The sequence below is a fragment of the Abramis brama genome (genome assembly GCF_963993115.1).
Source record: "Abramis brama genome assembly, chromosome: 12".
Lineage (NCBI taxonomy): Eukaryota > Metazoa > Chordata > Actinopteri > Cypriniformes > Leuciscidae > Abramis > Abramis brama.
This window is the reverse complement of record NC_139974.1, coordinates 18,673,513-18,690,664: the sequence shown is the minus strand read 5'-3', so window position 1 is coordinate 18,690,664 and position 17,152 is coordinate 18,673,513. Positions and strand designations below refer to the sequence as shown.

Sequence of the window (17,152 nt, the reverse complement as noted above, 5' to 3'; positions counted from 1 at the left end):
CAAGAAACCGCCAGAACATAGTCAATGGGGGGTATATCTGGGCCAGCTCAAAGGCTTAGGACCACAACTTCCAATAGAAGGGGTCACTTCTAGTGAGTGTGGCTAGGGGACCCAAGGGACTCCCAGCCAGTCACTATTCAGGGGAGCATGCCTCCTGAAATACCACCAGGCTGGCCTGGTGATCTATACTAAGACACACAGTCTGGCCATTGCCTGTCTGTCCGAGACAGAGCCTCTGGAAGTTGCCTTGGATAAGGCATACAGAAACCGAAGGCCTGCGAAGCTGGCAGAACCATTCAGTTCTGGATCACAGAGACGGGATCTCCCGGAGAGTGTGACTCAACCTCAGGAAACGACGGAAGTCGTCCACTCAATCCACGGGTCTACCCAGTGCTCGATCCGAACACTGGGGAAGTAGGAGAGGGTTCAAAACCAGGAAGGTCTACTGAGACCTAAGACCTGATGACCCCCTCATGTGGGGAGCTCCAGTACATGAGGGCTCATATCAGGAAGGCCGGTGAGGCCTGTAACCTGGCGACCACAGTATGTGGGAGCTCATACTCAGGAAGGCCTGTGAGGCCTGAAACCTGGCGACCACAGTAAGTGGGAGCTCGTATTCAGGAAGGCCGGAGAGGCCTGTTACCACAAAATGTGGGAGATAGCTTGGGGAGGCGCCTGTCGTAAAACATTGCGACAGAATACGCATCTAGAGTGGGACCCAAGGTGAAGAACCGGAGTCTGAGCCACGTAAAAAAGGGAATGAAGCAGAAGCGCATTACCCTTACCATAAGTATGGATTTAAGAAAGTACACGAAACGAAAGTGCGTGTACTTATGCCAGTCTGAATCCAGGAAGGCCTGGTGAGGCCTCTAACCTGGCGACCACAGTATGTGGGAGCTCATACTCAGGAAGGCCTGTGAGGCCTGAAACCTGGCGACCACAGTAAGTGGGAGCTCGTATTCAGGAAGGCCGGAGAGGCCTGAAACCTGACAGCCACACAATGTGGGGCTACCTTCAGAAAGGCCTAACGAGGCCTGTAACCACAGAATGTGGGAGATAGCTTAAAAGGGAGGCGTCTGTCGTAAAACATTGTGACAACAAGACGCATTTAGAGTGGGACTCGAGGTGAAGAACCGGAGTCTGAGCCACGTAAAAAAGGGAATGAAGCGGACAGCGCATTAACCCTTACCATAAAAATGGATTTTAGAAAGTACACGAAACGAAAGTGCGTGTACTTAGCCATTCCGAATCCAGGAAGGCCTGGTGAGGCTTCTAACCTGGCGACCACAGTATGTGGGAGCTCATACTCAGGAAGGCCTGTGAGGCCTGAAACCTGGCGACCACAGTAAGTGGGAGCTCGTTTACAGGAAGGCCGGAGAGGCCTGTAACCTGACAGCCACACAATGTGGGGCTACCTTCAGAAAGGCCTAACGAGGCCTGTAACCACAGAATGTGGGAGATAGCTTAAAAGGGAGGCGTCTGTCGTAAAACATTGTGACAACAAGACGCATTTAGAGTGGGACTCGAGGTGAAGAACCGGAGTCTGAGCCACGTAAAAAAGGGAGTGAAGCGGAAGCGCATAACCCTTACCATAAATATGGATTTTAGAAAGTACACGAAACGAAAGTGCGTGTACTTATGCCAGTCCGAATCCAGGAAGGCCTGGTGAGGCCTCTAACCTTGCGACCACAGCATGTGGGAGCTTGTACTCAGGAAGGCCGGTGAGGCCTGTAACCTGATAACCACAGTATGTGGGAGCTCATATTCAGGAAGGCCTGGTAAGGCCTCTAACCTGATAACCACAGTAAGTGGGAGCTCATACTCAGGAAGGCCTAGTGAGGCCTCTAACCTGATAACCACAGTATGTGGGAGCTCATATTCAACCACAGTATGTGGGAGCTCATATTCAGGAAGGCCTAGTGAGGCCTATGACCTGAACACCACATATGTTTTTTTTTTTGTTTTTTTTTCATTTTAATTCCTCTGAATTAAAAGCAGTCTTTTTTTCTTTCTTTTTCTCCTCTTTAAAAAACACTGGATAAGTGAAACACGGTCTGGATGGTAGGCTGAATTAACATATCTAACTTCTTAAAGTCAGAAAAAATTCCATCATTTTAATTCCATAGAATTAAATGCAGCCATAATCACCAGACAATACTGTTTTAATATTTATCTTTACGTTCTCATAATCTACACACTGCCTCGGCAAACGCGAGATTCGAGCCGTTTAAAATATATGTGGCTTTCATGCCTCGAGAAGAAAGTCAACAGGTGCGAGGTTGAAACATCCGACAGCGCACAGATGCACGCGTGCCGAGATATTTCTCAATGAACACTGCCAGCACCCTCAGGAGCTGACTGTGAATGTCTCGCACCCAAACAGTATTATTTCACAGATCGCGTGCACCACAGGGCTCAGATGCTGAACCCTCCTCCCTCAAGAAAAGGGTCAGACGAGAGCGGAGCGTCTTCAAAGGAAAAAACGCTCACAGTTTGCACAAGAGGCTCACAGAGAGCCTCCCGTGCGTGCTCTTCTCCCAAGCAAAAAACGCACAGATCGTGTGTGTTTCACCCGATGTCAAATATCTTGGGCATGGGTCTGCACACTTGCGAAAATTCTCCTTCTCTGCGCGTTTCAGTGATATTCTCCAAACAGACCCTGAAGACGAAAAGATGTTGTCATGTGTGCAAGGTCCCCTTTTATACATCCAGGTCGCGCGCTCATCATTCAAGCTGATGATGCACGGGCTGTCGCCGGTCAACATGATTGCTGTGAGTTGATACTTGATTTCAGACATTTTAATTTTATATATTTCATCATGACCAGATGAAATCTCTGAGTATCATCGGCGTAACGGTGGAAACTGATTTCATGTTTTCTTATAACATTACCAAGTGGCAGCATATATATTGAAAATGGTAGAGGGCTAACGCAGATCCTTGCTTATCTTAGATTGTTCCCCGTTTAAAAAGACAAAATGGTAACAGTCTGAAATGTATGATCTAAACCACCTTAATTCTATACGTAAGCCATCTGCAATATTGGAACGGTCAAAGCTGTGCGTGAACACTCGAAAACAAGTTGACTCTGCAACCGTAGTTATACACATGTATTGTTGTGTAGACCCAAACATTAGACATTAGCTATGAACAACACATTCTCACTTTTAAAAGGTTTATCCCATTTCTCCCGGAATTTAAAATCTTGGTGGTTTTTACAACCAGAGGCTGTGCAATGTTGTGGCATCTTGGAGAACTCATTGAATTTTACTGTGAGTGACGAAAGCATCTGAAATGTTGACCATTCCAAGATGGCAGACACGTTGATGTGTCAGGAGCGGTATAATGGAATTTACATGTACATCTCTACGATGTGTACCCACAAAAGGAAGATTTTTTGTGTTTAGATTTATAAAACCGTTTTGGCCACAGAACCTGTGGAAGGTTGTGCATACATGCCCAAGCTTTATTCCCCACCTTCCCCGTTTCCTTGATGAAATGACCACATACTGTACACTGTGGAGCTTACAACACCTAGATTATGCATAACCTCATCTGCATATGATTTACATATGCAGATGTATGAGATAATATTACTGTCCTTCAAGAATAAGAATAGGAATAATTAGAACCTTCAAGGATAATATGTTGCATTTTAATTGTGTAGCTTTAACTTTTGGATTATGAATTAATCTAATTTATTGCTTAACCCTCAGAGGTCTGGGGTGTTTTTGGGGTCCTTGAGATGTTCTGAAATGCCCTGAAATTTGTGCTTTTTTCAGTTGCTTATAAACATATCAATGGCCAAAAAAAATTACACTCTATATAGCACAAACAGGACTACCATAATATGTGAGCCACATGTATGTACATGTTTTCATTTTTGAGAGAATAATGTTTATGCATGGTTATTGAAAAAACTAAAAATGAAAGTTTCTGAAATAAGGCCACAAAACACATACTGAATATGTGTCAATAAGACTTTTAACTAATGGATGTCGTCGCCTAGAGTTTTTTCGTGAAAATCATCCTGCCTAATCATTCACATAAAACGATACATTGATTTTAGTTTTGTGAAACACTTTTAGTTTGGAAAGACAATATGCGGATGGGGCGTAAACGATCATGCATATTTAGTGGTTCACACCTGATGAGACAATGCCCCTGCATACTTAATGAGCCATTCATTCAGGTGTGTCACCTATAGCTAACTTAAATAGACGAGCTTGATAAAAATGATCAATCTAGAAGAAAATTTCAGATGGCATTTAGAGGCTTTTGCATCTGAACTCTTCATATATACACACACACACACACACACACACACACCCACACACACACACACACACACACACACACACACACACACATATATATATATATATATATATATATATATATATATATATATATATATATATATATATATATATATATATACATACATATATATACATATATATATATATATATATATATATATATATATATATATATATATATATATATATATATATATATATATATATATACATATATATACATATACATATACATATACATATACATATATATACATATACATATACATATATATATATACATATATATATATACATATACATATACATATACACATACACATACACATACACATATATACACATACACATACACATATACATATATATATATATATATATATATATATATATGCATTCTCACACACACACACACACACACACACACACATATACAAAAAATTATATTTACCTTTTAATAGTTTGTTTACATCTACCTTTTAAATATATTTTTTATTAAAAAGGTTACAATTACAACAACAATTCAAGTGTAATCTTACAGTATATTATACAGTAAAAACTGTACCCAAATCTAGTCAACAAAATGTTGTCTTTCATATTTTGCCTGACTGTAACGTTGTTTTTATGAAATATTAGGGCATATAAATGTTAATTTGCAGTTTAATACGTTGCTTATAGAAATAGCCTGCATTTTATTTCAACATATTTCAGTCGATTTTTATTCATCTCAGTATAGCAATACAGTTTGCTAAAACATCATCATTCATTCACACACGCGATTTAAATTTAAACTGTCTTTTTGCGAGCTGTGGTAAACAGCGCGCATCTCTGCCGTTCATTCATTCATAAACAGAAACCCGATTCACGTGAGAAGGAAAAAAACTTACTACAGTATTCCTCAGCTCGCTCCTCGATATACCCGCACTTCTGAGGTACATTTTCCATTATTATTATTCCTCACAGCGCTGCGAGACGGTGGAAACAAGTAATGATATGAATAAACTTGTGTTTCTCGAGCTGATATGGGGGCGTTCACAGGATTGCGCCGTGGATTGCCTCAGCCATTTGCGTTTGAATAGCGCGCGCTCTCTGTGGGCGGAGTCACATTACATTTGAATCAGCTGTAATGAGCTCGACTGGAATCGCTCTCTTTTAATACAGATTTCACAAGATGAGAATATTTGTTTTTTATATAAATTACTTAATTTAAAAGAAGAGAATTCAAGCTTCATGCCTGTGTGTCTGTATGCCTGTTTGACTGAGTATTCGCTGAGTTATTGTTCATTTTCGGACACGTTTCAGAATGGACTTCACTGACAGAGAGAAGGCAGAACTCGCATCACGTTTATTTTTCTTTATTTGGCAAAAAGCACAACACTTTGTTTTTATTGTGAGTATACACAAAAATAATACACATTTAACAGAATCGATTGATGTATGAAACTCCTATGGAAAATCAAAGTCAACAGAGTATTTATAAGTTTCTTTTACACTGATAAAAAAAAAGCGAGCTGGTATCGCCGGCGATACCGCCGACCTCAGGGGGTTAACTTGAAAGTGGCGTATTTAATCTAAATGGATGAATCAAATGACAGTTTAAAATAAATGTGTTTACTTTAATTTCTTCACTCACACTAGTAAAAGAGTTACTACATAGTCTGATTGGGCCACATCAAGGCCTGCTCTGTATTTTCTACTGCACAAGAAAGGTGATCAACGGGCATAGTTCAAATGACTCTGTACGCAATTGGATAGTCCTTCAACCAATCAGACCAACGATCTGGGTGACGTACATTGCAGAGTGACGCGAAAACGCCAGGCAGGAAACATGTCAACAAACATGTTGGTTTGTAGCATTGATCAGCTGTTTGCAGAAGCAGCAATGGCATCGAGCGATTTTTGAAGGTTGTGCAAAAAACAACAACATGAAAGTGAGTGGTATTAACACCCACTCAAGCGATTTGTTTGCTAAACTAAAGAAGCCATTGAGTATCGTCGAGAGGTTAAAAAGAATTGGATTGACGGTCGGGCGAGAGCCAAAAGCGCGCCAGGTGGATAAGCCAGTTTGTGATTGGTCCCCGCAGATTTGTAACGGAAGCAGGATAGAAAAATGTACAGGTTTCCAGCCTGAGCTGCAGGGCGAAATCAAATCGCCGGCAGATCAGGCTGGGTTTACCCAGTCTAGGTTTTGGCTATTGGGTGACTCATTTAAGAAGCATTCTTAACTTGCAAATATGTATTTTGTTTTACTGTATTTTGTTTTCCCCTCTTTCAGGTCTATGTGGCTGCTTTCTCCATTTCGGGCTATGCCTGGGCCAGCTGGCGTAATCGGTACAAACCCTTTAATCCTGTTCTAGGGGAAACGTATGAGAATGTGCGTGAGGACCGTGGTTTCCGTTATGTTGCAGAGCAGGTATGAGATCTTTATACGGAATGTCTTGTTAATTCAGGACTCATTAGTAGTAATTGCATGTTTGCAACTTTTTTTCTTTTTTCTAGGTCAGTCATCACCCACCTCTGTCTGCCATCCATGCAGAGTCTGATAACTTCAGCTTTTGGCAGGGTAACATTTCAGATTATTTATTCTTCATGTAGAGTGTTTCGTTTAGCATTTAAATACAAAATAGAGATCAAAGTAAACAGTTGTAATAAAATCCTTTTGATTCTAACCTAGGGCAGATTATCAGTTTTTTTCTATGGTTATCTGTGTTTTGGGTCTTTCAAACATCAGACACACTTGCCTTTGCTAAGGCTGATCAGACCTCAGGTTCCATGCTAGCAGCAATTGTCCAGGAATCTGCCCTCTTGACAGCCACCTCAAGGCTCTCTCTAGCATCCATGCTGTTCCTGATTTCCTGATGATCTTCTTTCTTTTTCCTGTAATGTCAAGTGCAGAGTAGGTTCTGCAGAGGAACTGCCCCACTGTATAGAAAGCTCCAAAAAGGTTTAATGCATGGTTGATTGGTTGATTGAAAAATATTCAACAACTGAGACTAAAATGTAAAAGTCAATATCAAAAAAGCAGTCAGTATCTGATATGGCCACCAGCTGCATTAAGGATCCCAATTTATGAGGTCTCTTTAACCACTGTGTACTTTTAAATGATTCATTTGAGACAATGCACTGATTGTGTACACATTGTACTAAAATCTCTGCATATAATTACATATGTGATTAATTTCTGTAATTACACTGTTGACCCTTCCTTTACACCTTAACCTTAAAGTCATTATGCCTCCCTGCATCAGGACAATGGCATGTTCACACAGGTGATCAGGGACCCTGGACCCTCCTAGTGTTTTTTAGAGTCAGAAGGAAAGGGTTCTTTAGTGTCCAAGTCATTTTAACTTTGATGTTAATTGTCTACCACCTGTACACGGTCTTAAAGGGATACTCCACTTTTTTGACAAGACCATTAGCATCTCTCTCAAAAAAATGGCCAAAGAGTTTCGATATTTTTCCTATTTAAAACTTGACTCTTCTGTAGTTACATCGTGTACTAAGACCGACGGAAAATGAAAAGTTGCGATTTTCTAGGCTGATATGGCTAGGAACTATACTCTCATTCCTGCGTAATAATCAAGAAACTTTGCTGCCGTACCATGGGTCCAGCAGGCGTAGTGATATGACGCAGTGCCTGAAAATAGTCGACCCTATAGTCTACCGAGCTGGGGACTATTTTCAGGCGCTGCGTCATATCATTACGCCTGCTGGACCCATGGTACGGCAGCAAAGTTTCTTGATTATTACGCAGGAATGAGAGTATATTATAGTTTTCATTTTCCGTCGGTCTTAGTACACGATGTAACTACAGAAGAGTCAAGTTTTAACCCTCTGGGGTCTAAGGTGTTTTTGGGGCCCTTGGGATGTTTTGACATGCCCTGACATTTGTGCTTTTTTCAGTTATTTATAAACATGATAATGGCAAAGGTGTAAATTCACTTTGAGCCATTCATTCAGGTGTGACACTGACTGAGCCACAAGAATGAATGCAAGGACAAAAGATATATTTAGAAGAAGACTTATATTGACCATTTAAGATTTTGCTTACATCTATCTTGTAAATATGTTTTGCTATTTTATTAAAAAGGTTACAATTACAACAATAATTACAATTTCAACAATATTTCAAGTGTACTCTTTCTTTGTAAAAAAATGATTATAGGCCTACATTTTATCATATGTATTCATTAGTTTGAATATAGCCAACATTGGAACAGCTAACATCTTAGTTGATGACTTTATTTTTGACAAAAATAGTGTATATATATATATATATATATATATATATATATATATATATATATATATATATATATATATATATATATATATATATATATATATATATATATATATATATATACACATACATACATACATACATACATACATACATACATACATACATACATACATACATACATACATACATACATACATACATACATACATACATGTACATATACACTCACCTAAAGGTTTATTAGGAACACCTGTTCAATTTCTCATTAATGCAATTATCTAATCAACCAATCACATGGCAGTTGCTTCAATGCATTTAGGGGTGTGGTCCTGGTCAAGACAATCTCCTGAACTCCAAACTGAATGTCAGAATGGGAAAGAAAGGTGATTTAAGCAATTTTGAGCGTGGCATGGTTGTTGGTGCCAGACGGGCCGGTCTGAGTATTTCACAATCTGCTCGCGATACCGCCGACCCCAGGGGGTTAAATAGGAAAAATATCGAAACTCTTTGGTCATTTTTTTGAGAGAGATGCTAATGGTCTTTTCTATGCTAAGCTATGCTAAAAGTGGTAATCTAATTATTTGGATTTTACAAAATTATCTTTAAAATACAGTATGCTGAAAAAATCCTTCCCACACACAATGAAAGCTCCCCAAGAGGTAAAGAAACCCCAAGAGGAAGTGAGAGAAGGTAATTACATAAACTCAATGGTGTCATTCCTCTCTTTCTCTGCCAAACAAGACAGATGAAGGGCAAATCAGTCAGGACGACTACTTTCCCTCGAGAAGGAAGATTCCCATCCTCGTCGGTATTTTCTGGAGTCAAGTCAAGTCATCTTCATTTATATAGCGCTTTTAACAATGTAGATTGTTTCAAAGCAGCTTTACAGAGATAAACGTATAATTTAAGGTAACAGAGATTGTTTTGGCTGGTTGTATATAGTGGTGTTGTATAAGGTATTATTGTATGGGTTGTTATTTAATGTTCTGTGAAGTTGTAAATACACAGAGGTTGTTTGCTAAACATATCTCTTTGTGTTATTTGTGATCTCTTGCAAATTAGTACCTGGTATACTGAACCGACAACGGGAACAGGTGGTCCTAATTATTTAGTAAACTCGGCTGTTTAGTACGGTCAGAGCATTACATAGTGGTGGCCCGTACGGGGACGTACTGTTTCTTTGTGTGATATGAATGTGAATGATGATGACACCCATACTCAGAATGTAAATACAGTTAACCCTGATTATAATGTACCGGTATCGAGAAGAGGTTCGAATGAGACACAAGTTGCAGATTTCACTGAAGGTCTATTCGTAACTAGACGTAATCCAACCGGGGAAATATCATCTATGCTCAGTGCATCGTATATTTCCGATGATGAGGGAAAATCGGATGATGATGATGATGATGATGATGATGATGATGATGATGATGATGATGATGATGATGATGATGATGATGATGATGATGATGATGAAAATGTTGTTCAAACAATGCAAACTGAGGTTGATTAAACTCAAAGTGGATTTATTGGTTCTTAGTGCTAAAGTACAGACAAATGAATATGAGTTTAAACAGTCAGTTGAAAGTTCAATTAATCGGGAAACTAGTTTCCGTGAGGCAGTGAACGCTGGCTTGGCAGATTTGGAAGATTATTTCCACAGATCACTGGAAAAGTTGGAGAGAGCTGTGGCTGATTGTTTCCTGAGGAGAGATGCAAGATGGGAGAGTCAAATGAAAAAGCTGCGATTCACCAGTACCCCTTCTGTATCTAGATTACAGCCCTACACTCCAGTTACCTCCATATCCTATGTTCATGATGATAGAACTGTCTTGCCTGCAGCTAGAGTTAAATGTCCCACTTCCCAGACATCCAATGCTACTTATGACATATCTACTGTATGTAATCCTCTACCTAATGTGCCTACTCCTCCAGTTGTTCCCAGTATCTCGTCCTTCTGTGGGCGGCCCCCGATTCGGCTGGAGTTTCCGACGTTTGGCGAGTCCTCTGAGACTTCGGATGTGCTCAACTTCATTGAACAGTGTGAGAACTACCTCAACATCAGACCACTTACCAGTGTGGAGCTGGTCGGCACCCTGAGCACTGTTCTTAAAGGACCTGCTCTGAGCTGGTGGAAGGCAGAGAGGAACAAGGTAACAGATTGGCAATCTTTCAAAGAGGCGTTTATGGATGCGTTTCTACCAGATGATTACCTCTCAGAGGTGGAGGATAAGCTGAGGTCTCTGGTTCAGCAGCCACGTCAACGCCTGAGAGATTTTGCATACGATTACTGGGCCCTGTGCCTTAAGTGGAAGGCCGAAATGACAGAGGAGGAGATGGTGAGCCGCATCCTTAACAACATCAACCCCAGGGTCGCGGGCTGTTTGAGAGGGACGGTGAAAACTGTGGAACAACTGGTGAAAGTGGGTTCTATGGTGGAGAAAGACTGGATGGGGACAAAGGATTACTGGCAGAAGGTGGACAGTCAGAATGGTAAAGACAAAGCCAATAAAAAACAACCTGAACGTCATACCTCCAAAAGTCTGGCAGGATTATCCATAGCACAACCCCAACCGATAACATCCCTTCTCTTGGTTCCTGTTACAATAAAAGGTAAAGAAGTGAAGGCAGTGTTGGATACAGGGAGCACGTACACCCTGATTCAGGAGAACCTATGGAGACAGTTAGGAGGTGATGCTTCAGCTGACCCGGCTGTCTCTCCTCAATGGTTCGTCATGGCCGATGGAAAAGTACACCAGGCTATTAACCAGAAAACCGTTTGTTATAAGTGGCAAGATAAAGTATGCAGAGTGGATACCTATATAATGAAGGATGCTCACCTGGCATTTCCCATGATAGCTGGCTTGGACTTCCTAAGAGCAGCTGAAGCCATCGTGGATGTAGGCCAAGGGAGATACGGCCTGAAAATGGGGAAAGGGTGTGTATACCATCCCTTCCTAACAGCCCTTATAAATCCGGGGTTGTCTACAAATCCGGTTGGTGAAAGAGCAGGGACTACTGCTGCAGTGACGCTCTATTACGCCTTACCTCCAACCTGGAAACCACCACTCCATTCCCTACACCCGGAAGGAGCTCAATCAAGAGGAATTACAGAAGCTAATGGATACTTGGCCTCATACCACCTCCAAGGCCCTGGGAAAAACACAGAATCATCTTATCTGAGGAAATGCCTATAAAATCCAGAGCTTATAGGGTCTCACCTTTCAAGAAAAGGATTATTGATGATCAGGTAGAACAAATGCTACAAGACCACATCATCGAGCCATTCTTTTCTCCTTGGTCCTCCCCTGTAGTCCTTGTCCCCAAACCTGATGGTTCTTACAGGTTCTGCGTGGACTATAGGAGACTCAATAGTAAGACCATCCCTGACGCTTATCCAATGCCTCTAATACATGACATCTTGGAATCCACGGAAGGCGCCTCCTTGTTCACTACATTGGATTTGCAGTCAGGATACTGGCAGGTGGAAATGGAGGAAAGGAGCAAAGATAAAACAGCCTTCATCACCTCCCAGGGGCTATTCCAATTCTGCTCCATGCCATATGGTCTCAGGAATGCCGCTGACACCTTCCAGAGGCTGATGGAGAAGGTCCTAGCAGAATTGAGAGGGAAATTTTGCTTTGTCTACATTGATGACATTATAATCTATTCAAAATCATTAAACGAACACATGCAACACCTGAACACCATTCTGCAAAGACTCAACCAGGCATCGCTGACCTTGAACATGAAGAAGTGTCACTTCTTCAAAAAACAGTTAAAGTTCCTTGGCCACATCATCTCAGAGAAAGGAGTGGAGGACTCTTAGGCTGCAGCAATTCATCTTCCAAGTACATCACAGGAAAGGATGTCTCAACCTGGGTCCAGATGCCTTGTCGTGGGCCTGCGAGTCTAAGGATGGAGAAAGTGCACTCTGTCTAGCCATAACAACATATAAGTGTGCATCAGACATATCTAACACGCTGGCAGAAATCTCTCAGGCACAAAGTGGTGACATCTTTACCCGGTGGGGGGTGCCTAAATACCTTGTATCTGACCGAGGAGCACAATTCACTTCCAATGTACTGGCAGAGTTGTGCAAGTCCTGGGGAAGCATCCATAAACTCACCACCAGCTATCACCCGCAAACAAACCTGACCGAAAGAATAAACAGAACAGTAAAGACAATGATTGCATCATATGTGGGACAATATCATCAAACATGGGACCAGTGGTTACCTGAGCTAAGGTTTGCTATCAACACGGCACACCAGAAACCACAGGTAGAGCTCCTGCTGAATTAATGTTGGGCAGACAGCTTCACGGGCCCCTGGAGAGGTTAATCCTCAAACCACCCACTCCTGACCAAGCCTCGTATAGTCTAGTGGAACGACAGAACATCATGGCAGAGGAGGTAAAACACAGAGTAGGTGTGCGACAAGCTAGAGATTACAATCTCTAGGGATCTATGTAGCGTGGCCACATAAGGGGAAGTTTTAAATAAGGTTAGTGCCATTTAACTAAGTATGTTGTGGCATTTTATGTATTACCTTGTAGGCTTTCCTCTGTACGCTGTTTATGCCTCATTATCGTGTATTGGAAACCTCCTTATTGTTCACGCGAGATCTGCTCGTGACGTTTTGTCACGTGTGGTCCTGTCATGTAAACAGGAAATGACTATGAGATTTGCCTTAAAAGGAGCCGGTATGCCGGTCTTCTGGAGAAGCGTCTTCTCATCCACTAACCTGCCGGAGTGCATGTGGATTATTCCGTGATTGTCTGTCCTGGAAGCGCCGGGTCGCCGTTTCTCCATGGAGTATTTTAGTTGGCTCGCTGCCGGGATTACTTTGATCGGAGGACATAAGCCAGTCATCAAGTTCATTGATCACGCTCACGGACTTGACATTCTCACCGGTGAGGCGGATCCTAACATTGTATATACACGCTGGACTATATGACTTTTCGCACGCACACACACACACACCCACACATTCTCAACTGGTTGTATATAGTGGTGTTGTATAAGGTATTATTGTATGGGTTATTTAATGTTCTGAGAAGTTGTAAATACACGGAGGTTGTTTGCTAAACATATCTCTTTGTGTTATTTGTGATCTCTTGCAAATTAGTAATTGATATACTGAACAGACAACGGGAACAGGCGGTCCTAATTATTTTGTAAACTCGGCTGTTTAGTACGGTCAGAGCGTTACAAGGCTATGCTAAACATGTGACGAAGTGCAGGTGACAATAACAGGACAAGACATTACTCACCGTGATTGTTGACTGATTCTTACTCACCTGGGCTTTTTATGAACTCAAAGGCGCACGGGTGGCGCATTAACAGGCTAGCGAATTACTAGCGTGTTGTGCTAATAATAACGGAAGTTAGCGATGTCAGGTTAATCTGAGATGTTGGGTAAGCTGTATTTAGTATAAACAACTAGAAATGATAGTAAATGATGGTTCAAAACAGAAAGAAATACGAGGCTAAGACGAAGCTTGCAGCACCGAAGCAAACAAACTCACAGCAGGCAGCGAGGCAGACAGGAGCAATCGATCAGCCTCACTTATGCTGTTGGATGAAATAAAAGAAACCACAGACTGTTGTTGTGGATTAGAACACAAACAAAAACAGGAGATACATAAGATTTTAACAAATTAATGTAACAAACCTGAACTTTCCTCTGACGGTCAGGGGTGTTCAGCAGATAATTATCTAAAAAGCTTTTAGCTACAGGTGCTGGTCATATAATTAGAATATCATCAAAAAGTTGATTTATTTCAGTAATTCCATTAAAAAAGTGAAACTTGTATATTATATAGACTCATTACATGCAAAGTGAGATATCTCAAGCCTTTATTTGTTATAATTTTGATGATTATAGCTTACAGCTTGTGAAAACCACAAAATCTAAATCTCAGAAAATTAGAATATTACATTAAATCACACAGTAATTACACAGTAATCCCATGGTCATTGAACCAGGTTTTGGTTATTTTGGCAGTGTGGGCAGGTGCAAATCCTGCTGGAAAATGAAGTCAGCATCTCCATAAAGCTTGTCTGCTGAAGGAAGCATGAAGTGCTCAGAAAATGTCCTGGTAGACGGCTGTGTTGAGTGGACAGCACAGTGGACCAACACCAGCTGATGACATGGCTCCCCAAACCAACACAGACTGTGGAAACTTCACACTGGACTTCAAGCATCTTGGATTGTGTGCCTCTCCATTCTTCCTCCAGACTCTGGGACCTTGGTTTCCAAATGAGATGCAAAATTTGCTCTCATCAGAAAAGAGAACTTTGGTCCACTGTGCTTTATTAAATCCAGAGTCAACGCAGCCGTCTACCAGGACATTTTCAGAGCACTTCATGCTTCCTTCATTTTCCAGCAGGATTTGCACCTGCCCACACTGCCAAAAGAACCAAAACCTGGTTCAATGACCATGGGATTACTGTGTAATTACTGTGTGATTTCATGTAATATTCTAATTTTCTGAGATTTTGATTTTGTGGTTTTCACAAGCTGTAAGCTATAATCATCAAAATTATAACAAATAAAGGCTTGAGATATCTCACTTTGCATGTAATGAGTCTATATAATATACAAGTTTCACTATTTTAACGGAATTACTGAAATAAATCAACTTTTTGATGATATTCTAATTATATGACCAGCACCTGTATATTGTAAGGTCCTGTGAACTTAGCTTGAAGCAAGTTAGGAGGAAGAGGTAACAAAGCTAATACCAAATCACCCACCAACCTGTCAAACAATTGTTGCACAACTTTTCAGGAGGTTTAAATGTACACCACTCATCAGCTAAAATAGCAGTAGGCCCCCATACTGTGTGCCCAAACACCAGTTCATTTGGACCGAAAACCAGTCAGTATCTGGTGTGACCACCATTTGCCTCACGCAGTGCAACACATCTCCTTCGCCTAGAGTTGATCAGGTTGTTGATTGTGGCCTGTGGAATATTGGTCCACTTCTCTTCAATGGTTGTGCGAAGTTGCTGGATATTGGCAGGACCTGGAACACGCTGTCATATACGCCGATCCAGAGTATTACAAACATGCTCAATGGGTGACAAGTCCGGTGAGTATGCTGGCCATGCAAGAACTGGGATGTTTTCAGCTTCCAAGAATTGTGTACAGATCCTTGCAACATGGGGCCGTGCATTATCATGCTGCAAACGTGAGGTGATGGTCGTGGATGAATGGCACAACAATGGGCCTCAGGATCTCGTCACGGTATCTCTGTGCATTCAAAATGCCATCAATTAAATGCACCTGTGTTTGTTGTCCATAACATACGCCTGCCCATACCATAAGCCCACCGCCACCATGGGCCACTCGATCCACAACGTTGACATCAGCAAACCGCTCACCCACACAACGCCATACAAGCTGTCTGCCATCTGCCCTGTACAGTGAAATCGGGATTCATCTGTGAAGAGAACACCCCTCCATATTGCCAGACGCCATCGAATGTGAGCATTTGCCCACTCAAGTCGGTTACGACAGCGAACTGCAGTCAGTTCGAGACCCCGATGAGGACGACGAGTATGCAGATGAGCTTTCCTGAGACGGTTTCTGACAGTTTGTGCAGAAATTCTTTGGTTATGCAAACCGATTGTTGCTGCAGCTGTCCGGGTGGCTGGTCTCAGATGATCTTGGAGGTGAAGATGCTGGATGTGGAGGTCCTGGGCTGGTGTGGTTACATGTGGTCTGCGGTTGTGAAGCCGGTTGGATGTATTGCCAAATTCTCTGAAACGCCTTTGGAGACGGCTTATGGTAGAGAAATTAACATTAAATTCATGGGCAACAGCTCTGATGGACATTCCTGCAGTCAGCATGCCAATTGCACGCTCCCTCAAAACTTGCAACATCTGTGGCATTGAGCTGTGTGATAAAACTGCACATTTTAGAGTGGCCTTTTATTGTGGCCAGCCTAAGGCACACCTGTGCAATAATCATGCTGTCTAATCAGCATCTTGATATGCCACACCTGTGAGGTGGATGGATTATCTCGGCAAAGGAGAAGTGCTCACTAATACAGATTTAGACAGATTTGTGAACAATATTTGAGAGAAATGGGCCTTTTGTGTACATAGAAAAAGTCTTAGATCTTTGAGTTCAGCTCATGAAAAATGGGGGCAAAAAGAAAAGTGTTGCGTTTATAATTTTGTTCAATGTATATATTGGGTTACAGTGTATATCAGTGTATATATTGGGTATACTGGGTTGCACAGTTTTCACTCAGGAGACTTTTTTTCATACACACATATATACATATACATATGCATGCATACATATGCACGCACACATACACATGCACACACCATATGCTAAGATGTGTAAAAAAGAAATGCTCCGATGCCTCCCAAGTTTCATCAAAAATCATTCCAATTGCCTCTTCTGCTGTCTACTCCTTCATTCGCCATGTTTGTTTGTTTGTTTGTTTCTTTTATTAATGTATGCAATCCAAAACACTCTAACTGTGTTAGAGTATCTCTCTGTTCAAAACCTTCCTTCCCGCTTTGCAAGAAAGCTACTGTCATTTGCTGACGGAAAGCATGA

General features: G+C 41.5%; 1 protein-coding gene across 1 annotated transcript in view; it reads left to right on the top strand.

Moving 5' to 3' along the window:
• Positions 1-17,152, top strand: part of LOC311093859 (oxysterol-binding protein-related protein 7-like) — a 156,534-nt gene that overhangs the window by 52,143 nt on the left and 87,239 nt on the right. The window contains exons 15-16 of the mRNA XM_084131482.1: positions 6,598-6,735; positions 6,822-6,885. Coding sequence (XP_083987608.1) covers positions 6,598-6,735; positions 6,822-6,885 — 202 coding nt within the window. The remainder of the gene's footprint in view (positions 1-6,597; positions 6,736-6,821; positions 6,886-17,152) is intronic.